Source organism: Diorhabda sublineata, chromosome 2, assembly GCF_026230105.1.
Source record: "Diorhabda sublineata isolate icDioSubl1.1 chromosome 2, icDioSubl1.1, whole genome shotgun sequence".
Classification (NCBI taxonomy): domain Eukaryota; kingdom Metazoa; phylum Arthropoda; class Insecta; order Coleoptera; family Chrysomelidae; genus Diorhabda; species Diorhabda sublineata.
The window spans coordinates 10,412,126-10,428,683 of NC_079475.1; the positions used below are offsets into that span (position 1 = coordinate 10,412,126).

The 16,558-nt window shown below is 32.9% G+C and overlaps 1 protein-coding gene across 1 annotated transcript; it reads left to right on the forward strand.

Annotated features, from left to right (window-relative positions):
- The first annotated feature begins 1,091 nt into the window (after window positions 1-1,091).
- On the forward strand, window positions 1,092-12,294 carry LOC130440595 (cilia- and flagella-associated protein 53-like). Its single transcript, XM_056773856.1, has 9 exons — window positions 1,092-1,145; window positions 3,434-3,666; window positions 4,122-4,298; window positions 4,409-4,571; window positions 4,767-4,947; window positions 6,072-6,242; window positions 6,900-7,084; window positions 8,205-8,417; window positions 12,115-12,294. Exons 1-9 carry the CDS (start codon window positions 1,092-1,094, stop codon window positions 12,292-12,294), a joined length of 1,557 nt encoding a protein of 518 aa, XP_056629834.1.
- Window positions 12,295-16,558: the final 4,264 nt, after the last annotated feature.

Below are 16,558 nucleotides of genomic sequence, written 5' to 3' on the forward strand. Positions count from 1 at the left end.
CCAGTGACAGATTTGGGCTTAAAGCCGCTCTAGGCCCCGTTTATCGCACCGCCCTTAATCTTGGAATACATTTTATTAATTTTGGTACATTATTTACATTTAAAATTTGAAATAAATGTATTTCACTAGAATATAATTATTCATTAAAGCTAATAAATTATCTATCTCTCATGTCTTGAAGGAATAGAGCCAGAGAACTATAGATAAGCACAACGAATGATAAATCTGCTTGAGATTCTTGAAGCTTCTTACTAGCAGCATTAAATCGATCTAGAATTACATTCCAAACAAAGACCAGAATCGCTGTTTCTAAATGCTGTAATTTTCACCGCAATCCAACCGCAGACCAAGGAGTTTGAGATAGACTCTTAACTTTGTACGCTGCACCAAGATTTCCCAACGATGGGTGGATATAAATTCTTCGCAAAAATTAAACTGAATTAATTTCACTTTTCTCCCTTCAAATCATACCGGGTCTCGAATGCCTAGGCGTGAATCCATCCCTGGTGACATCTTTTATGATAACGAAATTTTCTTCAAATTTTTCACTTCTTAGACTTTTTATATGTTTTTCGTGATATTTATCTTCCTTTTTATGAAAATCGTAATAATCGGAAACTAAATATGTTATTTGGGTTCGCCAACATCTCTAATTCAAATTAGCGAATCAACCCCAATCTGAAAGTTTTATTTCTATAGAGAAAAATTTTTAACTCTAGATTTGATGATGATTATTTCTTCAAATGACGAAATTTTTTTCGGAACGAACAAATATCAATCTATGTCTGTTCTGTTGCTACACTAGTTCGATTTCCCCTCGTCTTTTTCGTCCTGGTTGATTGCTGCAATATATGTAAACAGTGGGGTCGTTATCAACTATACTATTAGAGATTCCCGTGTAATTTCATCGATTAAATACATATGAATAAAGTTGTTTGGTGTTTTAAGGGATCGATCAAGTTTATGTCAAATATATTTCAAGTCAGTTAAGTCATTTGAAGTTTTATCCACATGATACGTTATTAAAAATATAATAAACTACAATGTTCGAATTGCCGGTATACAAGTGTACCAAGAAAATATATAATAAGATGCCGAACGATGTTGCTCTTCCTAATCCGACTATTTCAGGGTCATACCAACACGTAAGTCATTAACCAAAAATACAGTTTTATCAATTAAATTTCATATTTGAATCATTTTTTTTTTAATTTGTTTATATGATGGAAATTAATAAACAGAGCGTAAAATTCTCTACATATTATTGTATATTTCGATGCATTGTTCTTTGTAGTTGTTCTAGTATTTTATCTTCTGTTTTTTAGGAGTTCTCGATAGTCCACGAGAATCTGTTTAAGGGTCAGTTCCCTATTGCACTTCTTCCAATAATCATTTCAATTTTTCAACATAATCTGGTTTTGAATCTACACATTTTCAGTGCTCTAGCCTTTTACCAAGTTTATACTCTTGGGAACCGTTCACTGCTAGTAAAATGTCAAGTTCTGCGGATCAGATCTGGTGAATAAGATGAATGGGCAACCAATTTGAATTGTAATTCGTTGACATTAGCCTTGGCAATTACCGAAAAGCGATAAGAGGTGTTGTTTTGATTGAATAGCTCTCTGCTTCAAATGTAGTCGATTTTTCCAATTTCTCCCTTTATTAGATCAAAATATACGCAATACTTTTGTTATTGAAGATAGTCAATATACACAATTCAATATCCTGAAAACACTCGCTATCATTTTTCCGGCTTATCGAAGCGTAGTCGCAGCAGGTTTCCCTTTTGCAATTCTCTGTTTTCACTGTTTTTTCATTTCAGGGGTATCTTGGTGGGTCCAGGCTTCATTTAATGTTATGAATTAACGCAAAAAATTCGACTTATTTTGTTTAAACCTTAAAAGGTCTGGGAAATTTTTATTCGAATGCGCCTTGGGTTCAAAGGTAGTAAACCATTTTAAATTGATACCGATGATATATTTACAGTGTTGTTTTTATATTAAGTATATAAGCAGATATATTTTTCTAAGTACCCGAAACACTTGCTTCGATAGAGACATAGAAATTGGAGACATTAGCCTATTTATCTGGTGTTCACAAACTAGATCTGTTTTCTGATCTGTTGCTCTTCATGTAACAGCAATCGTGGTTTTGGTTTCTCGACTAAAATGCTTGCTGCTCCGTAAGTTGAATGATCTAACATGTAAATGTATGTCTCCTTCAACTTTTCTGTTGCTTACAGCGAAATCGATGTGGCGTTTATAAGTCTAAATAATTGGTTTTCTAAATATGAAGATAATCTTCTACATATTAATGATCCCTATGTACGTAAGCATTTTCTAAACTGCTAATTATATAGTTATATATTATAGTTACATATAATTGATATTTTTTTTTGAATATTTTTGCTCTTTCGTTAAGTTTCTATTTCGCTGATTTTTAAGGAGTGAGCTGGAAAGTTAGTAAGCTGACACATAGATAGCGCTACTAGTATCGAATCCATGATTTTCAGTTAGTCATAACCTTCAAAAGACTTGTATATAAATTTGACATCTGTCGTACGATTAGTTTGTCAGTTATAGCATTTTGAGTTAACATATATTGTTACTTTTAAAAAATTAATTTAAAGGAATTTCGTTTGCTAATAAAGCATTAGTTATGGACAAAAAATACTATTAAAGCTTAAGCTTGGCGTGATAAACTTTATCAGTCTCCATCCCAGGAAAATTGAGCTTTGAAAACTCTCTTATGTGGCGGAATGAGCACTGATGACGATGCACGCAGGCTGTCACCGACGCAAACATCGAAAAAGTCTATAAAATAATTTCGAATAACTGTAAAGTTGCGCTGATTGAGATACCTTAGACTTTAAACGTATCAAAGGAACGTGTTAGACATATTGTGAAATAATACTTGGGAGCACAGATTGTAAAGTGTGGAAAGATGCAAGAATGGATTGGAAGCGCATGGTATAATATTCATCGGTATTCTTGACAAAGCGATAAATAGCGACTATAAGATATAAGATAAGAACAAAAAAAAGCTGTTTCATGAAGACAATGCAGCATGTCACAAAGCAATGAAAAAAATGGCAAAATTGTATGAATTCTTACGTATTCTCGAGGTTTTTCACCCAGCGACCTTTTCATGTTCTTAGAACTCAAGAAAATGCTCATTGGACAGAAATTAGGACGATGAAAAGCCGAAACTGAAGCCTATTATGAGACTAAAGACAAATCGTATTAAAAAAGTGGTATCAAAAAATTGTATGACCTCTATAATCGTTGTATGGGTCTCGGAGGCAACTGTATTGAATAATAGAATCGAATTCTATCAAAAAAATATTTGTTTGTCCTATCCTACGACCTTGTTAAATTATTAGTGGCAAATTATAAATATAATTTTTCGTAATGAATTTATATGTTTTGTACAGGTTGGAAAATCACCATGTACCAATCATCTGTTTCGTGCTTACGAAGCTAGACGCAAAAGGGATGTAGAAGAAAAATTAAGGGAAGACGAGGGATCAAAACTGTATCAGAAGGGTTATGTTTCTATGATGTATGATAACCACGTGGAAAAAAAACGGACTCAGAGAATAATACGAGAAAAAGTAGAACAGAAGATACAAGATTACGAAGAAAGTATCAATAAAAGAAGAGAAAAGTGAGTTGAGGGATGTTTTTCCAGCGGGGAGAATTTATTTGGCGTGAAATTTCATATCGGTTCCTTAACAACTGAATTATAGAGTAGTGAGGAATAGGTTTATATAGGTCTATGTAAATTATCCTCACATTTTTTTATACAAATTATTTTTTAACAATTTTACATTATTTATATTTAACTCTTGACCCAGTGTGCATATTTTCAATGAATTATGTGCTCTTCAAACCCATCATCAACGGATCTTTTCGTTTGCCCAATATATTTCCTGTCACAGTCATTACAGCTAATTCCATATATACCGTTCTTTTTCAAATCTGGTATTTTATCGTTGGGATTACCCTACAATCGTTTAAATTATTTAAATTTTGATTGTGGAAAAATCTACATTATCGAATCATCATATCTTGTACTGAGAATAAATGTTCAGTCTAGACCCACATTTTTTTCATTTTTAGACTCCAAAAAATGCTTTGTATCGAAGAGAGAGAGTTCTACCGAATGACTGTTGAACAAGCCCAAAGAGGAGACGAAAGAAAAATGGATAATATGAAACGAACAGTTGAACAAATCAGAGCCAAGAGGGAAGAAGAAAGATTGGAACTTGTGAGAAAGAAGAGAATTGAACAATACATGTAAGAATCAATTATCGTGCCTTGAATCGTGAATTCTAATCTCTAATCCCCCCTATATGAAATCTCCAATTTTTAAGTATATGTACATATTCTCTTATTTCAATTTTCAGAACTCGATGTCAAGATCTCAGGCCCGCTTTGTTGAAGAAACATCTCATTGAATCCAAAAACGCTCAACTTCAACAAATGAGAGAAAATGAGGCAAAACGAGAGGCAAATAAGGAACTTGATAGAATGTGGAATGAATTGAACCAAAAAGAGTTACGAGCCAAGGTATGAAAATAGAAAAACTACCACGCGATTTTCCAGAAAAATATCATTATACACAATGGAAATTGTTCACAGTTCAATGAGGCACTTACTCTCACAAAATCATAAATAACATATGAGGGGTGGTGTTTATTTGATATTCGCATTTCTGATCTTCATCGTTCAATGTTATAATGAAATTCATTATTCGATTCGCAGATTGAAAGGGAGGAAAGGGAATTATTAGCAGCAAAAGCACAGCAGATAAATGTACACGAGATTTTGAAAAAACAAATCAGGGCAAAGGAACTTCTGAAAGCTGAAGAGAAAAAAGTAACTATGGAAGATAAGATTGAAATCGCTAGACACATGGAAAAAACACGATTAGAAAAAATAGAAGGTCAGTAGTTTACAAAAATTCATTCTAGTGTGATGGTGTTAGCGTTAACGTTATAGGAAATTATTTTACAATATTTTTCCAACGATAATGAGAAAAAGAAATTTGTATTTCTACGGAATACTGGCAGTATAATTTGTGTTCTGAAATGTATAAATATCACTCAATAGTTCTTTGAGGAATTTTTTAACTCTATCCCAACCTCAGCTGGAATGGCTCTAATGGCATTTCTATATGTTGTATATTTTCCAAGCATCGTCTGCAGAAATCTGCTCTGGCCAAACCATTCGTTCGAAAGCTATCATATTACCAATTGGAACCACTATTTAATATTGCAGGCGTAGAGCCTCCATCCAGTATTCTCAGTGATATAAGACTCGTAACTTCTCGTTATAATAAGATTCAGGAGACGACACCAAACTTTGTCTAGTTGCATTTCAATTTTTCCTTTTTTTCAAGAAATAGTAAGGTTAGTCTTTTCAAATGCTACGGCTTATTAGATACTTACCAAATTCCCAAATTCTTTGGATCCAAAAGGTATAGTATGGTATTTTCAGTTCAATAATTATCAGATTCTTTTTCCCTGAGAATATCCAAACAAAGGCGTGGTACTTAGAGTTTTTAACTGATGGTTTGTTAATTCTTTTTCAAAATATTACTCTTCGAACAGATCTGCAAGACATTAACAGCTGCTTTCCGATAATAATTGTCCCTTGCTTTTACTGTCCAGCTCTGGATGTTTCTCTCTTAAGGTTTTCTTTCACCGCTTCCCTTCACCGTTTTTTCGGTCTAACTCTTTTTCTTTTGCCCTCTTGTATCTTCCATGCAACTATGTTCAAGAGCCCGTCTTTGTTCATTCGTTCATTGTAATCTTTTTGTTTTTATAAACGCGCTAATTGGTGCCTTAATCAAAAGTGTATAAAATTCATGGTTTGATCTTCTCTCCTATACTAACTCTGTCTGCTTTTCTCCAAAAATTCTTCTCAATATTTTTCTCTCCCAGATTTCTGTCTCTTTCTGTTAATATTCTTCTAAGGCTGTTACTTTTGGCAACTCTTAGATCGATTTCTTTTTCTTGTTAGCATTTAGGAAAACCTAGAATGAAACTGTTTTTATCACTATTGTAGAATTGAAAAATAAACGGAGGGATGCAGATTCGCTGCGTCAAGATCTTCTCAATCAAATACGTACTAACCAAGATATTCTCGAGAAACGAAAGAGAGAGGAAGAGGCGATTGATCAGGCATTTGCTTATATGAGCAAAATGGAAATGGAGAGAGAAATGTCAGCATTCGAAGGTAACTAGAAATTTTATTTTATTCAATGAAATCCGGTAAATGATCCGATTTCCATTATACTACCAATCCAGAGATAAACCAATTGGAACGAAGAGTCTTTTAAACACTAGTCAATAAAAAACTTAATTTTTGTTCAATTTTGAGATTAGTACCAAAGAAAAAGCCTATAGAACATAGTGTTCTTTATCCAGGAGATATACACACCAAAATTTCAGTTTAGAATTATGGTAAATTTAAAATTCGCGCTTGATTTGATTTTTGATATGTTGCTAATAACCGTACAACAATCATGTTCGTTTCAGGTTAGGTTATGTTATAGATAATTAATAGTGGAAAAGTAGTATACTATCATGGTGAAGTCATTTATAGGCCTCGAATTTTATTCCTTAATCTTGTTGCTTGGTCAATAATAATAGTCTTCACGGTACAAGTTCTTTTAATAAATATCGGCAACATTAGTAGTGTGCGTTTGACCCCCAAATATTCTCGAGTAAATTACGTAATGTTTGCCGATTATGTAACCTAACCTAACCTAAGCACTTCATGTATTCTCGTGAAACAGTGTATCGCTCATTTTCTGGACACTCTGTATAAAATAAAAAGACTTTTATTTGGATACATGTAGATTTCGTAATTTATATGTTTTTATCATTGAAGAATCCGTGTCACAAATGAGGAAAGAAACTGCAATGTATAAGGAACATCTGAAGGAACTGAACGCAAGTAGAAAAAAAGAAGAAGAGGAACTGAATGCGCTCCTAGAAGAGCATAGGCAAGCGGTTCAAAAACAACAGGATGAGGCAAAATGCAAGATTATCGAAGCTAAGAGAGCTTTACAGTGTGTAAGTTTAAATTATAGTTCTTCTTGATTAATATTGGAACTTTAGACGTTTCCTTTCAAGTTAATTATAATAATTGTTGTTACTGTGAGAAAAGCTTATAAAGAAAAAAATATTTTAAATACAAAAGGACTACAATTGGTTTTCTCCCAAATATGCACAATCAGACTGAATTATTTGGTGTTACTCAACATGGAACATGAAACAGCTGAAATATTTGACATTTGACAACATCATTGACTATTTAGATAATGAGATGTTAGATAATATAAGGTCTTCAGTAATTTGTAATGATATGAGGTTTAAGAATTGTTTTATCTTAAATTTTATTTTGAATGACAGGTTACGAAGCTTCAAAAAATGCAATATGATATTTCTAAATAAAGTATGGTGTTTTTTATTAATTAGTTTCAAAATTGTTCGAATATTTTGTTAACTAGTAATATTAGAAATAGTCAATTAAAACGAAAAACTAAATAAAACTAAAAATTAATAGTTCAATTGAAAATTTCAATACCAAAATGTTTATAATTTAAAAATTAAGTACCAAAATTTACCTACTTATTTCGAACGTAGCTATGTATCAAATGATTTGTATTTTGATGAAACATTTTCAGACTATATTGCATTTTTTAGTCCTGTAAGCCAATTAACCTATTGGTCTAAAGATGTTTCAGAAAAGTTCAGCTCATGCCACGAATTTTTATTAAGTTTCAGACGTACTTTGGGAAAATGAGATATTAGACCAGTTCAAGAACAAAGTTACTTTCAATTTTCCCACGGGGGAGAGGCTCGGGAATAAACTATGCTCCGGGCCACTAAAAATCTCTCGGCGGCTCTGCGTATTTGTCTAAAATTATGCCCAAACTTATAGCATGTCTTTGAGCTCAATCCCAAATTTATTTTCATTTTTCCTTTACAGTCTTTTTTAAACACAAGCTTTGGCTTCTCCTCACTATTAATGCTCATTTAACTGAAATGATTTTCAGTTATTTTTCATACATAAATTATTACTTAAATAAATTCATTTGAGCTCATTTATTGGGGTCTACTAATTTTATATATAAACCTATATATCTAGTATTAAATATTTGTCATCAGTATCCATTATTTTGCTTCGTAGGACGTACAGAAGGGACGCGCAGAGCAATTGGAACATAAGAAGAAGGAAGCGGAATACCAATTGAAATTAAAACAAGCTGAAAATGAGCTACTTCGATTAGCATTCGAAACCAATGCTTGCCTCCAAGCGGAAAGTGACCGTCTCGAACAAGAAGCTATTAGACAATACAGAGATGATTTGAGAAAGCAGATTGAATACAACAATTTGTTGAGAGTAAGGGATTATGATTATTATTTTAACTATGAGAGAACATTTTTCACTGGAAATGTTATTTTAATCATAAAATTGTTCATAAATTGTTTTATAATCTAAATGGGCTCTCTTTAAGACATCTGACGCATGCTTACCATGTTTGAAACTCATTTGGGACTCAAGTTCCTAGTTCTTTCAGTTCAGAATACATACCATTTTACTTTGTTAGATCCATAGAAAAGATTTTACAAGAAAAGTTCTAAATTTTTATGTTTACTATTTTTTAAATCTGTACAAACTACGTATCATATTGTTTGATATACAGCAAACTAAATCAAACGAGTACATGAATGTTTTATGATTTTTAATCATAATAATATCCAATATCCTTTCCATAATCCTAAACGGCCCATTGGATATACAGATGCGTCAAAGACGCAACTAGGTGCAGAAGCAAATCAGCTCTTAAACTAGTCTATTAGCCACAATGTTTCAGAGTTAGATGCAGTTTGGGCAGATGCTCGATATCTAATCAACTAAAATTACAAGAACAAACACACTTCTATCTGCTGTGATAATCGACAAGCTCTTGAGACTTTGGGATTGTGGGTTATTACCTCTAAGGTGGTAAGAACACTATATTGAGCGGCTTCAAAATCTGTCAACGAACGGCTATGTGGAACTTCTGTGTGTTCTTGGAGATTTTAGAGTCAAAGAAAATGAAAAGACAGACGTACTAGTGTGAAGTTCTGTCATGAACTCTTTACCGGTGTTCCCAATGAAGAGCTGGATACAGTTTACTGAACAGGTGGCTGGAAACAAGTGGCATGCGACTCGCCAAAAACTCTCCAGAAGATCATCCTTACTACTGGGGGACAGTTCCACCTAACTCACACAACACACATCAATAAAGACTGATAATCTAATTCATTATTGTCAGTGGTTAAAGGCAAAGCATAATTAAGAAGATGGTCTTTAATGTTCGAGTTGCAAAAGAGAGGAGGAAATACTAATCCACGTACTGTTCAAATGCGCTACCCTTTGAGGGATGGAGCGCGGAAAAACCTTTCAGTATTAAGGAGTCAGATACATGTAGACTTCTTAGCTCAGTACACAAATCTCTACTCTAACCCATGAATTCCAGTTTGAAGGGCTAAATTGCTGAGCGCCAGGATGAGTCAGAATTCAATTCCTAAGAAAACAATACGTAATTTTTCTCTGCAGTAACTTTGAATTCGGGTCCAACTGATTTCATCCAAATTAACTATAACTTGATTAAATCTAACACTATTGTATTAGTAAGAAAAAAAGTTTCACAGCAATTGAAATTGAGATAAATAATCGAAACAATGAAAAAATAGAAAACAAAAGTTTTTAAATATACATGGATTGTTTGACAACAATATCAATTGATTGATATGCGTAGATGTGAAAAAAAGTATAGTTTTGATTATAAGGTGAAATCTGAGATTAAATCAAAATTCAAATAAGTTAACGCCCGAGAATTTTCGTCACTTAGCAGTACTCGACATTTTATTATTATATAGAATGATCTCTGCATTTAATTTCATGTTCATCTTGGAATTTCTTTTTTATTTCACGAATTCGTGAAGTGAAAGTGATACCTGACATAATTTTTAACTCAATATATGTCATAATCGAATTTCTCATCATGTTACCAAATTAATGAAATAGTATGAGAAGCTCCCTAGTAGTTTTTTCACTTGACATTGGCGCAGACGACTGAACAATTAGAGTTGCAACAAAATCGAAAGTAGTTCATGGAGTAGATCATCAAAATAATTGTTTGAACTTTACTTTAAACCTTCAAGATCAATATTAAGTGTTGGTCCATTTTTTTTCCTTTTATAGATTGGAATCATAATTACATTTGATGAAAATAGGTTATGTATTTTTTTATGTGAACAATGGATAGCCACGTTAAAATATTTTTTCATTTGAAAGAATACATATTAAAGTCAACGAAAATCTCAATCTGTTGAACTAATCACGTCAATCCTTACTAATATTATAAATGTAAATGCGTGGATATTTGTTACGATTTCACGCAAAAACTACTTAACGAATCATCATGAAACTTTGTACATATATTCTGGGAGGTACTAGAAGTAACATAGTATACTTTTTATTAAAAAAAATATTGTTTACAAAAATAAAAAAAATTTTGTCAACAAATATCAACATTTGGCTACTTCAGCGCCATCTTACATTCAGTAATGAAGTTCAGCCGTTTGGAATTTTTGAGGTTAGGTACCATTGTTATTTTCAACTGTCTGTGAAAGCGTAAATCTACATTATCTAAAAATTGATCACGGGCCCGTGTAGCAAAAGTTGCACGAAATCAAGAAGAATCTTCGGTTATTGCAGAGCTGAGAAGAAAAGAGCAAGCAAGGCGACAAAGTGATTTGAGAGCTGCTGAAACACCTTTTCAGACCCAACGCCAGAAAAATCACAGGCTAGGAGAATTGTTAGAGCATAAATAGATACTACACGCCGTCGAAATTTCATGTGTAAGGGTTTGTCCGTATTTAATAATAGTGGATTTCAATATGACCCTACAATGGCATATCACCATCATCCTCTATTTGTTATTGGTTCAATGAATAAAAAATGTCAATAATAATTAGTTCCTCAATTATTTTTCCATCAAGTTTTACGTAGAATAAACTCCGGCAAAAACGTTTTTGCTCAACTTATTACTAATTTCCGTCACAAAAGACCAGGAAATAGCAGTTGCCGTAGCTTACAGGAAAATATATTTTAACATTTGTTATTGTATTTCAATAAAACATGTTTTGAAACTTCATTGTAAGTAGTAATTTTTAAGAAAATATTTTTTATGCTTACAGATAAGTTTCATTCATTAGTTTGCAATTTGGTATTCCGAGCATTAATTTATCTTCAAATCTTAATTTTAATTAACGAGGATCAAACAGGATTTCATATTTTGTCGTTAAATATCAAACAAGAATACACTAAAAGGCATCCGGGTTTGACGTAACAGCTGAAGAGCATACCTGGAATATTTCTTATAAAATTAAATCTATGGTATTGGATTTTGGGAGCGAACCTTGAACTTTTCCATCCCATCTAGACCACTTAGAATGTTACTGAAATGATTCCTTACTTCTTGGAGAGAGTGAGGCGGATTTCCATTGTACGTGAACCATTTATCTCTGCTAATTGTAGAGTATTATTATTCGAAAAAAGTTATGGAAAATCATCTGGTGTATGCGTTTCTCTACAAACACTCCCATCTAAATTTGAACTTCTGATCATTTTATGTCAAACACAAATTTCCAATATATAATTCGCAAATTATATTAAAATATAATTTTCTGCTACTGTGCGTAAAGTATTTACTTTAGACACACCAAAATGCGTGAAACTTTGAGCAGTATTGCGTAGAAAATGTATTATTAAGGTCTCCGTAGTGTACAAGGCTCACATGCGGGAGGTCCCCGGTTAAAATCGCGTTGTGATTGCCATTTATTATTTTTTTACTTATATCGTAATAATTATTTTTAGGTAGCAATGTTGTTGTGTCTGTTAATTTGTTTTAATCTCAGCTGTGTCGTCAAACGAAAGCTCGTATAATGAAAATCTATTTTAGCTACTAATTTTGACCTTTCCTATACTCGAAATTTTGGTATTGAATTATTAACGATGGATCGATGAAAACTTTTTTTGTTTTTAGGAAAGAGAACGACAAGAGCTGGAACGACAATTACAGAAAGGTAAAGAGGAAGAGGAATATTATCAAAAACTAGTTCAAGAGATCATACTCCAAGAGACTGAGAGACCAGGAAATAAACATCCATTCAGAAGGGTTCTTGAACAATATGATTGTAGATGTCCAATACCTCCATTCCAGTAATAAAATATATACAATTCATTTCTTATATGGAACCAATAAAAAAATACATATGTCCGTTATTTTTCCAAATATATTCGAAATTATTTCTTTTTGATATTACATGAAGTGAGTTTCACGATTCCTCTCCAAAGTTCGATCACTTTCTGTCGACCAGAAGGTTCCAGAAGTACCGAGACTGACCTGAGATGCCTGTAGTTGTTTGGAAAATAGCATATAGCAATAAAATTTAAAGTTTGAGGACCCCACAAAACTTTTACTTGAAAGGCATTAGCCTAACCAATGTTGAAGCTTAACAAGATTCTACTTTGGTTGAGACTGCTCCTTCGTTATCAACAGTAAAATATTGGGTGGGAGAGGCCGTATGACCTGCGAAGACCAGCATCGCAGTGGTAGACCAAATGAGGAGGCGATTCCAGAAATGTTGAAGAAAATCCACATCTAGATTTCAAAATTGATGGTCTTCAATGGCGCGATGTTGGCACAAAAGAATTTAAAATATTCTTTGGATATCTACTAAATATGGGCTTCAATTAAAAACCACAAATTTCAATGTATTGGAGTACGTTCTACTCCATGGTTTCTAGAGAAAGGTCTGAGTCAAAACAGATTTTTATCAGTATTAAAATTCTTAAGATTTGCTGACCCAAATGCTCTTCAAGTAAATGATACATTATGTTGTGTTAGACCATTTTTAGAACGCTTAGAGAGAATTTTTCAATATAACTATCAACCAAATAATATTAATAAATCATTGATGTTATAAAAAGGTCGCTTGCATATCCGACAATATATAAAGTTAAAGCGGTCCAGATTCGGCGTAAAAATTTTTAGTCTATGCAACTCTGATGGATATATGTACAGCTTTGAAATTTAAACTGGACAAGGTCAGCAGCAGTTTCTTCTTCCTGACGATTATCGCTTTCAGAAATAATAGTAATTCATCTTGGTAGAAACTTACTGAACTTGGGTTATTCTTTCTATACAGATTATTGGTACAGTAGCATTCGGCTTGCTGAATATTTATTACAAAGAGAAACGCTACTTACTGGTACGATACGGTCGGATAGAGAGGTTTCAAATGTATTAAAAACTTCTCCACTCAACAGACACCAGTCAGCATTTGCAAGAAAAGAGAATTTAATTGTGTACAAGATGATTGCCGCGTTTGCTCACAATAGAACAAAAACAGCGTCGTGAAAATGTTCATGTCCAATGAGTGTTTGACAATGTTTCACTTGGGTCCATCACTTCAGATACGAAACCAAAAAAAAAACAATCCAAACAATGGCCTGAAAAGGGAGGACCAGGTGCAAAGAAGGCAAATACCGTTCCATCTGCAAGCAAGGACATGGAGTCTGTTTTTTGGGATGCGCGTGAGATAATTTTCATTTACTATTTCGAAAAAGGAAAAACTATCATCGACGAGTATTTTACGAACTTATTGCAACGTTTGAGCGAAGAAATTAAGCAAAAACGACCGCATTTGGTTAAGAAGAAAGTGTTGTTTTATCAAGACAATGCACCAGCTCGTACATATGTTATTGCAATGGTAAAAATTAATGAATTAGAGCTTGAATTGCTCATTCATACAAACTTTTTGCCAGATGTAGTCCCCAGACATGAAAAAATTGCTCGGTGGTCAAAGATTTACCAACAATGGAGACGTGATGCAGTTGATAGCTTAATTATTCTTATTAAAAAAATGGTATCGAACTTATTGAACATCGCTAGGATAGGTGTATGGAGCTGAAAGGAGATAACGTTGAAAAATAAATATATTTTTTTTCAATATTTTACTGTTTTCTTTGTTACGCCAAATACTTCTTAGACCTCGTAATTTGTTTGTTACTTACAATTGTAAGATAAGATAAAGGTTATAATGATCAAAAATACATGTTCTGATGATTCATTGTAATGTCAATTACTTGTACAACTTTATATAATTTTTTTTAAGACGACACAATCTGAAAATTGTTCGTTCTGTATTCATTTACATAACGAAAGCTGCGATTTGAGTGTTCCATGTAGTAAAAGTGACAGTTCCGTACTGCAAAACACTTTCGGAACGCTCTTGAATAGACAACCTTAAATGTGACTCTAGCCACTTCAATGTTGACAGTTGACAGTTTTAATTCGATGATTTTCCATAACCTTAAATTATCATTTATTAGAGTAGTGGTCTTTTATATTTGTCTAATAATAGCTGTGGCAGGTGGATTACGATGGGATGAATTGTGAAAATTAAAATTGATTAATATTCAAGATAAAAATGATTTTTCAATTATAACAGTACCAGAAACCAAAACTGGCAAACAACGTATCTTAACTTGTCTTGGTATAAATCCCATCGAATTGTTTCGTAAATACTTAGCATTGAGACCTCCACACACAAATCCTTCAAATTTCTTTTTCAGCTATCATAAAAGCAAGTGTTCAACCCAAGTTGTGGGAATTCATACCTTTAGTAAGATATCATGTAATATTGCTAAACATCTACATATACAAAATCCAGAAGATTATTCAGGCCACTGTTTTAGACGCATCTCAGTATCCCTTTTAGCTGATGCTGGCGCAGACCTTCTAAAGTTAAAAAGGCATGGTGGGTGGGCTTCTTCCACTGTAGCAGAAGCTTATCTAGATTATTCCACCACAAATATGAATCAATCAACAAATTCTATCGAAGACACAAACACATCTACAGAGATTCCATCAACATCTAGTGGAGAAATGCATGTCTGAATCCAAACCAATAAATATTAATAATTGTTCTGGAGGTACAATCAACATTATTTTTTTCAAATAATTAATATTGGCATTACAAATATCATTAAGTACATTATATTGTTCAATTTTTGGATCTTACGCGTCGTCTAAAAAATGTTGTGTACGCCGCGGATGAAATACTACTTTGTTGGACTCGTCTGTTTTCAGACTCGTCCAACAAAGTAGCACTTTCAGTCCTTGGCATACAAATAACTATTAACGTTACGGACGATCCGGCATGTTTTCTGGTTTTAACAGAAGAACTCGTTATAAGCTAGTGATGAACTTTCCGGACATTTTTTACTGAGAAAATTATTCTCATTAACACTTAAGTAAGAATTACTAAAACGGCATACTATTACGCATTACATTATAAATAATTGTAAAGGATTCACTTTTACTAATTACCTTGAAATCCATCTCAAACCACCTACATTCATTTATTACAGATTGTTAGAAATAAGTTTTTATTTGTATTACAACAGAAGACCTCTATTTTTATGTGAAAGGATGTTAAGTATCATTGGCGCTATAAAGACTTTTTGGTATAAACATATTTTACTCATTGTGCAATGACTATTCAATGTGAAAATTCCAATTCTGTATATACCAGAATTTTGTTGAAATTTACATCATTATTAATGAAACACAATATACAATGTCAATGCAAATTATAAAATGTGTCATTACTTACAATGTCGCTCAGAAAAAGGAATAGGAAAAGGAATATGGAGAAAAGAATGAAAAAGGTATCAACGCTTTCTACACCTGGTAAAAAATAGGGACTACAATCATAGCTTGAGATATGATTGTCTCAAATCTGACATTGTCATCATAAAATTCAATATTTTTAATAATGAACGTTCTAGTATAGGTGAGGTTAGTTGGTTGTTAATGGCGTTGAATTTTTATAGAATTTGTTTTTTCAAAATCACTGAAAATCTTAATTAATTACTGTAAGTAAAATTTTATCATTTATTATACATTTATACTTATTTCTTATAATGTATTTAACCATAATTTCAGTTCCAGACTAGGAGTCTCCAAACTTTTCAGCCTTAGGGCCATACTGATTACTCCAGTAAGTTCCGAGGGCCAAAACCATATTATCATTGTTGCCGGTGGTAAAAAGTCCACTGATGAAAAATAAAGTTCGAAAAAGTATGCAACGTTTAAAAAAGGCTACAAATTGTACTAAAGTCCGAAAAACGGCAACATTGCATATTATTAATTTCTAGATTAGTGAGGGCTAACGTGACACGACATCTGGTGAACACAAGCGGAAATAGGTAGTACCTTATATCGCTAACAGATGGCGTTAATAGCACGTACAGAATAATCTCGTTGGTTCGAGAAAGTTCTGGTGTCTTCCACTCACTTCTAGATGGCAGTAATTGGAATATATAAGAAGGCTAGTGGCGCAACCACAAGTCAGTTCCTATGACACTGTTGTGAAATAAAATAGTGCGTACCTCCTTAAAACTTGTTTATGCGTATTTAA